Raw genomic sequence first — 10097 nt, forward strand, 5'->3', positions numbered from 1 at the left:
AGTCAGCCAGGATCTGCCAGAACTGCCAGTCAGCCAGGATCCGCCAGTCAGCCAGGATCTTCCAGATCCGCCAGTCAGCCAGGATCCGCCAGTCAACCAGGATCCGCCATTCCGCCAGGATCTGCCGGAACCGCTAGTCAGCCAGGATCTGCCGGAACCGCCAGCCAGCCAGGATCTGCCAGAACCATCAGCCAGCCAGAATCTGCTCGATTCATCAACCTGCCTGAGCTGCCCCTCAGTCAGGAGCTGCCCCTCAGTCAGGAGCTGCCCCTCAGTCAGGAGCTGCCCCTCAGTCCGGAGCTGCCCCTCAGTCCGGAGCTGCCCCTCAGTCCAGTGTGGCCCGTTGTTAGGGTTCCTAGGCCGAGGTTAGCGGCGAGGGTCGCCACTCAAGGGACGCTAAGGAAGGGGGACTAAGACAATTATGAAGTGGGGTCCACGTCCAGCGCCAGAGCCGCCACCACGAACAGATGCCCACCCAGACCCTCCCCTATAGGTTTAGGTTGTGCGTTCGGAGTCCGCACCTTGAGGGGGGGGTACTGTCACGTTCTGACCATCGTTCGTGTGTGTTTTCCTTGTTTTAGTGTTGGTCAGGACGTGAGCTGGGTGGGCATTCTATGTTGTGTGTCTGGTTTGTCCATTTCTATGTTAGGCCTGATATGGTTCTCAATCAGAGGCAGGTGTTAGTCATTGTCTCTGATTGGGAACCATATTTAGGTAGCCTGGGTTTCACTGTGTGTTTGTGGGTGATTGTTCCTGTCTCTGTGTTTTGCACCAGATAGGGCTGTTTTTGGTTTTCCACGTTTTGTTGTTTTGTAGTGTTGATGTTTATCTGTTTTAATTAAACATGAATCAATATAACCACGCCGCGTTTTGGTCCTCCTCTACTTCACCACAGGAAAACCCTTACAGTCGTTCTGACCCTGAACAGGCAGTTAACCCACTGTTCCTAGGCCGTCATTGAAAATAAGAATTTGATCTTAACTGACTTGCCTGGTTAAATAGAGGTTAATTTTTTTTATTAGGTATTGTGTGTAGATTGATGAGATAAAAAAAATATATTCCCCGATATTCTATTGTTTCCAGTACTTGTCTAATATTATCTCCAATATATCGTCCATGTAAAAAAAAACTGTCTGATTAGGATAAATAATATCTGAAAATACCTTTTTAATTCTATGCCCCAAGCATTTAGCTGGAATTTTTGCATTACAGCACTGAAGTGTAAGAGGCCTCCAATTTTTTAAATAGACTGGATCTTCATACTGTATATACCACTTGGATCCTGTTTCAGTAATAATTAAATCAGACCTTCTTGTTACATGACCGATAATCTACTGTTTATATAGGAGTGGTTAAAACATGCTAAAAATGGTCCAGTATGCCATCCAGCCCTGGAGTTTTCCCAGACTTAAAGGCTTTAATTGCATCAAGAAGTTCTTCCTCTGTAATTTGGCCTTCACATGAGTCTTTCTGTACAGATGTAAATTTTACATTAATAATAGGAAAAAAATCTATACAATAGCTTCGGTTACTGGAGATGGAGGAGACTGAAATGAAAACATGTTCTTAAAGTACTTCACTTCCTCTTTCAAAATATTGTTCGGTGAATCATGCATGACTCCATCATTTGTAACAAGTTTCAATAAAAAAATTGGTAGCATTTCTATGTTGAAGACAAAAATTATTTTCCCCATATTCCATCCAGTCCATTTATTTTTTATAATATGTTACACTGGATCTTTCTTGAATAAGTTCCTCCATTTCTAATTGTTTTTCCTCTATCTTAACACATGCCTCTATGGTACAGTTTTTATTGCTATCAAACTGTACTGTTAGTCTTTCAATTTCCTTTGTTAATATGTACTCTTTTGACCTAAATTGCTTTTGTTTTATTGATGAGTACTGAATTGCATGGCCTCTAAAGGCACATTTAAAAGTGTCCCATACAATAAGGGGAAGATGTACATTCTCCCTACTTCCACTCACACTACAACAGGCACTGCAGCTGCAATGAATGAGCATAGCAAAGTGTTCCGATGAGCTTGCGTTGTTATCATTAGCGGCTTCTGTCTTCTTTATTATCAAGGAATATTTCACTTTCTCAGGTTATAGGAGTAATGCAGGAATAATGCAATGTGACTTGAGTTTTGCCATCAACTGGAAGACTGTGTCCCCTTTTCTCAGTGGAGGGAGAGAAAGTGGAGGGAAGGTGAGTCGGGTGAGAGGCAGCCTCAACGCTGCTCTTTGCCTCCCCTCAGACTGACCATCAGATGCAGGCCATCAGCTGAGTAAAAAAAAAGGCTAATGATTATGCTCACTCAGCTGTGCCTCACAAATTATACAGCAAATGACCTATTACCAGTGTGATCATATACTGTACACGTTTTTTTTATATGTGTATATATAGATTTCAAAATGGTCAGAGAAGAACAACATTGGCAGGGCAATTCAAGCATAGCCAATATGCAGTAATAATGTATTGGGCCTATAGCTTACTACACAAACGTCATTGCAACAGAACTGTTTTTAATTGGTTAATGTTGCATAGGCTTACGCTGTTGAAGTCATGTTTAAAAATAATTTGAGTGGTAGATCTCGGCTTAACTCAGAAATTGATGTCGACTCAGAAAAGGTTGGTGACCACTGCTATAAGTGTACACATACATGGAGACTCCCTAATATACAAGCACACATGTTCACTCAACCACATTATATAAGCACATAAATCAAATCAAATTGTATTGGTCACATACACATATTTAGCAGATGTTACCCATACTAATATATGGGAACAGATTGATAATATGTGACTAGAAGCACATTTCAGGAATTAGCAATATTATTATTTGTAAAAGTTACCACATAGCAAAGGCCTAATGATGATAAGAACCATTATGTTGGCTCATGAAAAATCCCAACACCACAACTCAAAACCCGACACAGATTATTCCTATAATAACCCTGAACAAATGGTGGCCTACCTGGACAAAGGTGATTGGTACAGCAAATGGGTAGTGGTACTGGGGAATGAAGATGTCAGCTACAAAGCTGCGGAGCCGATCTGCCAGGGCATATAACACCACGACCACAAGGGTGGCGCTAAAGCAGAGTAATGGCACAAGAGGCTTCCATACATCAGATGAAAGCCTCCTCAGTGTACAAGCACTCCTCCTCCATCTCATCCACCAGGGACTGCTCAGGGAACACAATGGTACAGAGTGTTACGCATGGACTGGAGTTCATGAGATTATTGATTAACACTTACACTAATTGGAATGCACTGCAATTAACTGCTTATCAAACAAGTGTCTACATTTATTTAACTATTGTCTACTATTATACAAAACAGGTGAATACCATTCTGTGAGGAGACAGCCCACGGTAGTGGGGTGGGTACCCCTGTGGTTCATTGTCATAGTCCAACTGCCTCTCAGCGAGGGGAAGAGGGGATGGAGTCAAACTATCAGCCCTTCTACTGCAGCAGGTAATGGAGGTAGAGTCATCGTTCCTCCACTCCCTAAATATTGGGCGATCACCGATCACTTCCATGGCATAAATCACATTGATATCTTTATTTCTTTATAATTTTAACTTACCATTGCGGTGAGGTACTGTAGTTGTAATTTCCAAAAAACTTTGACAGAACAATAAATGGAATACACCCTATATATACTCAGACACTAATCTATAAGCCCTGAACTTTAGACTCTGTCACTAACCGGCTACCACCTGGTACTCTACCCTGCACCTTAGAGACTGCTGCCCTACACTCGTAGAAAAAAAGGTGCTATCTAGAACCAAAAAGGGTTCTTTGGCTGTCCTCATTGAAGAACCCTTTGAATAACCCCTGGAAGGTTCCAGGTAGAACCCTTTAGAACCCGTTCTTTCTGGAATCAAAAAGGGATCTCCTTTGGGGACATAACCTTTTTTTTTAGAGTGTATGTGCTGTACATAGTCATTGAACACTGGTCACTTTAATAATGTTTACATACTGTTTTATCCACTTCATATCTATTTACTGTATTCTAGTCAAGGCTTGTCCTATTTAAATACTGCTGTACACACCTTTTCTATTCACATACTGTCTATACTGTCTATACACATAGCTCATTTCCTGCAATGCTATTCATTTTGCATGGGGTTTTGTACTGTGTATTTATATACTGAATTCTTGACATAGCTCACTAATATATCTACACTACATATCATTCTTAGTTTATCTTGTGTAAATGCATCCTGTGTATACTGTATATGTATAGATTGCATTTGGATTACTGTTACAGTGCTATTTCGTTCTACAGTTCTTAATTTCTTGTTATTTTAATAATTTTCTATTTGTGTTTCCTAGACATTTCATATCCACCTTTCTATCTGTAACCTGTAATACACGGTGGGAAGATTGGCTTGATTTTACAAAAAGGCATGCTATTAGTAACATTATCAGATTGAAAATGTCATTATGTAAATAAACCATGCATACATACTTATTTTACATCTTGGTAAACGGAACTTACTGAAGGGACGATGATACTGTACAATGGTAGTGTACATAGCTAGTCTGTTATGTAACCTCACACACGAGAATCATAAACATGTGACATAGGCACCATATAAGACTCAAATAGACCCAAGCATAAGAACAGCAAATCTAACATTGTTACACTTAATATGTCCATGATGAAAACGGTCAAACTGATGGACTTACCATTGAGTCTCTATTCCATCATGGTGTTTTTACAGTAGGTGTTTATTCCACTTATTCAACATTCCACAATCTCCTCCAGCGTCCCTCTTCTTCCTCTCCTCTCCAAGCAATATCCACATATGAAACAGGTTGGTGGGGTATATTAACCACAGAAGTGTGTTCCATATCAACCAGGTTTAAAACAGTGCCCTTCCTCTGTTCTGTGGGGTAGCGGTGGAGTGTGTGATGGCCAATGGCCCGAGCGGAATGCATTTTCCATGAGAACCTACATGAACACTAATCACTCATTTAGGTATTGACATCTAGATGGACTTTAACCTCACAAAGTGTCTCTGTTGGTGGGACAAATCCACTAACAAATAAAGTATGTGTCTATATATTCTTGAATAGGGAAATATTGTTACATTTGCATTGCATCAAACCCCATCTCTATTTTGTTTAACAGAAAAGGATTAAGCAACAGTAGCCCTCTAAAATGAGTGATGAACAGTTGTTCTACACACCATATGTAAATAGATCACCCAACGGTGGCTGATGTAATCCCTAAAAGGAGAGGTGTTTTCAGATAGAACAATCTGACAGATTTTAACCCATGCATGCCAGCTGGTTATATACCCAGGATGCAATTGAAGGCATTGTATACCCTGAAGCTATTTGGAAAATAACTGTGAGCCACATTGTAGATGGTCGTAAACTTTGACACATTGTACAAACAGCATGGCTTGGTCCTGGTTTTATGCTATATGCTTGTAGAGCTCATACTATATGTAGCCTATTGTTAAAATCACATATACAGTACCTGTGTGTGTCATGATTGCTTTCTATACTGTATGGAAGTTCTGTTAGACCTATGTCTGATCTTTGACTTTCTTAAATTCCTAAATAAACAATGTATTTGTCTGATCTATGCTCAGCATTTGTAGCCATACATATTTACCTTATCATTCAACTAGGATACTAGAACACAAATGTGACATGCCATACTGCTTAGTATGACTTCATGGAGGTGTGTCTAATCCTACAGTAACCCTGGTGGGAATCTCATCACTGATCATTCACAGCGTGGTACAGACATCTGCTTGTGACATTGTTGACCCCCCCCCCCCCCTCTCAATTCAAAGGGCCTTATTGGCATGGGAAACATACGTTTACATTGCCAAAGCAAGTGAAATCGATAATAAACAATAGTGAAATAAACAATAAAAAATGTAGAGCGAACATTACACTCACAAAACAAAAGGAATAGAGACATTTTAAATGTCATATCTCTCTCTCCTCTCGCTCTCTCTGTCCTAACTCTCCGCAGCACTGACACTCCTGTGCTATTCCAGCAGAGGAGAACAGCAATTATCAAATATTTCTGAAAAATGATTTTTCTTTTGCCTGAACAAATTACTGAAAATACATGTGTTAGTGAACACAGAATATGCATGTGAGTTTGTATACTAGCTGGCCTCTGTATCTCCCTACCAAACTTCACAACACCTCAGAAATGTCTAGTAACCTGAGCCATGCAGCCATCTGGGCAAAGCGCTCAAAGTAAACAGACTCATGTGACTTGAGAAGAGAAGGAGGTCCTCTGGTCTCTGTATTCAAACAGCAGAGAGGGCCTAATGCATAGCCAGGGTACTATAGCAACATGCCTGATCAAACTAGCACACAACACAGTGTGGAACCTGGAGAGACGGATTCATCAAGATTGGTTGATACTTTATCAGTAACATCAACAGTTCTACTTATTAAAATAATTAATCAAACTGAAGTCCTCACCATTGTGTGGTTGTGTTGTATTGTATAATAATATAAGCTTATACCCCTAATATATTTCAGTGTCTATGACTGCCATAGGTATTCATAAAAAGATCAACAATTGAAATATCTGTTGAACATGTCGGTGTTTAATGGATCTGTCGATTGTAGAATAATATTGAATAATTATTGATTGAATCATTTGATTTGGGAGGGATGGAGTCATACAACAGGGGTCCATGAGGAAAACCTAATTTGGGGTGGTGTTCATGATCTGACTATATGTTAGACTGAGACCGAAGGCCATTCTCTTCTTTCTATCACTCTCCTCCCTCACCTGTCACAGCCAGCACCCATGTGGCATTCTAGAGCACTTATCACTGCTAAGTCGTCAAGGCAACCCGCTAAAATAAGGCCCTGACAAGGAGGTGTGAGAGTGACTGAGAAAAAAGGCAAGGAAAACAACTCTTTTACACCGGAGCCAAGCAAACCAGTTTTGTGGCAATTTGACAGACATTTAACCGTATATATATATTTGGTTGGCTGGTCAAGAATTTGCCAGAAGTTTTGACTATTCTCACTATGGAAGGATATCTCCCTGATAAGGGAACATAGGGGGCAGCAGCTGCGCCTCCCAAATGTCTGGCACTGGGAAACAACATGGGCATAGTGGTGTCCAGGTGAGTGTAAGGTCTAACTGCTAGCTATAGGGATCTCAGCTTGTGTCAGTAGTCTAATATGGGTTACCGTGCATGCATCCCTGAAGAATATAATTATGTTGGTCAAATATATTGCTAATTAAATAATACATTTAATGTCCTTTGTTAACGCTGGGTAATGCAGCTCTGTCTTTGTGTATTTGTCTCAGAGTGACTAACTGTCGTGTAGAACCATCCAGAAAACGCAGCAGCGCCTTGCAACCAAAAAACAACTCCCCCTACAGGAAGGTCAATGGTACTATCAAATCATCCCAATGTCACACACTGACTCCAGTACAGAGACAGACCCAAGGTAGGTTATCAGCCGATATTAGATCAAGTGGATATAAGATTAAGTATAAATATGGATTTAAAGTTGTGACTGGAGTTATCATGAGGGGATTTATGATCAAAGGACCACAATCTGGGCCTCCCGAGTGGTGCAGCGGTCTAGAGCACTGCATCGCAATGCTAGATGTGTTACTACAGACCTGGGTTCATTCCCGGGATGTGCCACGACCGGCCGTGGACAGGAGTCCCATAGGACTGCACACAATTGTCCGGGCGAGGGGAGGGTTTGGCCGATGGGGCTTTACTTGGCTCATCATCATCATGCTCTAGCGACTCCTTGTGGCGGGCCGGGTACCTGCAAGCTGAACCCAGTCGCCAGTTGAACATTGTTTCCAATATGCATTTCGGCTCTGTGTGTATGATTTTCTCTGATGTGTGTGTGTGCGAGCGCAGGTACATGTGTGTGTGCATACTGTTGTCCAGTAGTGTGTGAGCCTGAGGTGCAGGAGGTGTTAATTCCTACCTTCCCAGAGAGGGTAAGTGTGCAGAGAGGCTACATCACCCCCCAGCAGGTATATAACCTGTTGAACGCAGAGGCTGGACATCCCGCTCTACATGATCCGAATTACATCCTCATCCTGGACTGTCGCAGTGCAGAGAGGTGGGAGCACTCACGCAACACAACTTCAGAACACAAACATGCACACCCAATGTAGCCACTTGATCACTACACCTCACAGACTTGTTGTAGATACGTGTAAGTAGTGTAGGGGCCTGAGGGCACAGACTTAATGTGTTATGAAATCTGTTCAAATTGTATAACTGCCTTCATTTTGCTGGACCCCAGGAAGAGTAGCTGCTGTCTTGGCAGGAACTAATGGGGATTCATAATAAATATAAATACCTACTGTAAAAGCATTGTGTTGATATGTGTATGTTCATTGGTTGTCAGGTACAAGCAGAGTCATCTGGTTACAGCCAGGGCTAGTGTGACAGTGATCCACCCAGATCTGGGCTGTCTGATCAGCTGTGTGCAGCTCCAGGAGTTCTCTATCATATTGTTGTACGCTGAGGAGGGCCACAGCCCAGGTAATACACTGCACACTCCTTTGCTACAACATCCAACACAATCAACACAGACACTGTACAACCTCAGCAACACAAAAGCACCCTTCTAACCTTCACTGTGTGGTTGTTTTATGTCTGTGTGTGTATCAGTGGGCAGTTTGGAGGCCAGGGCAGTCTCCCCGTTCCTCCAGCGCTGCTTCTTCCAGCTCAGTGACCTGGGCATGGACCCTGTCATCCTCCTAGGGGGCTTTGCCGCCTTCCACACCCTCTACCCCTTCCTCTGCAACTCCCGCATGGCTCTTCTAGAGCCCGACAGGTACGCCCTCACCATCTACCCCTCTGAGATCCTGGAGGGGGAGCTCTACCAGGGCTCAGCTGCTCAGGCCTCTGACTACCACATCCTTGAGAACCTTAACATCACCCATGTGGTCAACGCTACGGCTGAATGCCCTGATGCATTTCCCAGCACCCTCAGCTACCTGAGGCTGCGGCTGAGTGATGACGCCCAGCAGGACTTAGTGGAGGCGCTGCCCCAGGCTGCGAGGTTCATCGCTGGAGCCCTGAGAAGCGAGGTTGGGGGTAGGGTGCTGGTGCACTGCAGCATGGGGCGGAGCCGTAGCTCAGCGCTAACGCTAGCCTTCCTAATGCAGCACCAGCGCTGGACACTGCTGCATGCCATCCGCTGGCTGAAGGAGAGGAGAGCATGCACGGCGCCCAACGTGAACTTCCTGCGGCAGCTGTTGACCTACGAGGAGCAGCTGTTTGGACGAAGGCTTACCTCGCTGGACGACATCCGCCTGTGAAGTTATGTGGTTTGGGCAGTGCAGTTTCTGGGCATAATTCATGGAGAGGGAGGTGGACTGTGGACAGAGCCCACTGTGATTCAAATAATGGCGTTTTTAAAGACTCATTGGGAGAGTTGTATGACCTTGATGGTCTTAATAATTTTAAGCAGTTTGGTTTTCTTTGTCATTGTTGCCCTAGGTCTAGGACTGTGTTTTATTAAGGGTTATTTGAGGGATGATGTTTTTTCAGAACACTAGGACGCTGATGTTGCAGCATTAGAGTGAATAAGGGGAGAGGAAGTGAATATATTTGCATCAGTGCTGATACCAGCTTATACAGAGGCCATCTGTGTATTCAATGCTTGGTTAGAAACTTGTTCAGCTCTAATATTTTGTCTGGGACCTGGTAGAGCTACAAATAATATAAACATATTTCCCTGTTCTCCTATCACTGAACATAAAACTACTGAACAGTTATGCTTAGAAGAAAGCAGAGTCATTTGGTGGTTACTAGACATTTTGCATTCAAAGTGAGGATGCTCTGTGTATGAAACACGCGGACATAAATTCCAGTTGAAAGGGCCTCAAGAGGTCAACGTTGGGTTATTATTGCCATATCGTTTACACCTGTGTCCAGGCCTTTGAATGGAGTAATGAAAGGCAGAGGAAATGGAGGGAGTAACCTACATAAATTAGTATGATAGTGTGTTTTAAAAACTGTGAACAGGTCACTGCAAAGATAAAGGAGAATGGGTATTGAGTTGTTTTTTCCCCCAATACAAAAGTGGACACACATACAAG

At 42.8% G+C, this 10097-nt stretch overlaps 1 protein-coding gene and 1 long non-coding RNA gene across 3 annotated transcripts; one reads left to right on the plus strand and one right to left on the minus strand.

Moving 5' to 3' along the window:
* Positions 1-3138: 3138 nt before the first annotated feature.
* LOC135510037 (uncharacterized) lies at positions 3139-4782 on the minus strand. Its single transcript, XR_010451051.1, has 3 exons — positions 4706-4782; positions 3358-3517; positions 3139-3192 (listed from the first exon to the last, which is right to left on the minus strand). It is a non-coding gene; the product is annotated as an uncharacterized LOC135510037 (long non-coding RNA).
* A 2021-nt stretch (positions 4783-6803) lies between these two features.
* Positions 6804-10050, plus strand: LOC135511078 (serine/threonine/tyrosine-interacting-like protein 1). 2 transcript variants are annotated; one of them, XM_064932589.1, is made up of 5 exons: positions 6804-7134; positions 7323-7465; positions 7975-8104; positions 8396-8532; positions 8662-10050. In XM_064932589.1, exons 1-5 carry the CDS (start codon positions 7115-7117, stop codon positions 9312-9314), a joined length of 1083 nt encoding a protein of 360 aa, XP_064788661.1. In that variant the 5' UTR covers positions 6804-7114; the 3' UTR covers positions 9315-10050. The 2 variants fall into 2 exon arrangements, with proteins under 2 accessions (XP_064788661.1, XP_064788660.1); XM_064932588.1 differs by having other exon boundaries at positions 6806-7134; positions 7897-8104.
* The last annotated feature ends 47 nt before the right edge of the window (positions 10051-10097 follow it).

The sequence above is a fragment of the Oncorhynchus masou genome, chromosome 23 (genome assembly GCF_036934945.1).
Source record: "Oncorhynchus masou masou isolate Uvic2021 chromosome 23, UVic_Omas_1.1, whole genome shotgun sequence".
NCBI classification, from domain to species: domain Eukaryota; kingdom Metazoa; phylum Chordata; class Actinopteri; order Salmoniformes; family Salmonidae; genus Oncorhynchus; species Oncorhynchus masou.

Excerpts from the sequence above, each read along its gene's own strand:
- LOC135511078 (XM_064932588.1), top strand. The coding sequence starts at position 7,115 with ATGGGCATAGTGGTGTCCAG. Across the intron at positions 7,466-7,896 it reads AGTACAGAGACAGACCCAAG|GTACATGTGTGTGTGCATAC; the intron begins GTAGGTTATCAG and ends GTGCGAGCGCAG. Across the intron at positions 8,533-8,661 it reads TGAGGAGGGCCACAGCCCAG|TGGGCAGTTTGGAGGCCAGG; the intron begins GTAATACACTGC and ends TGTGTGTATCAG.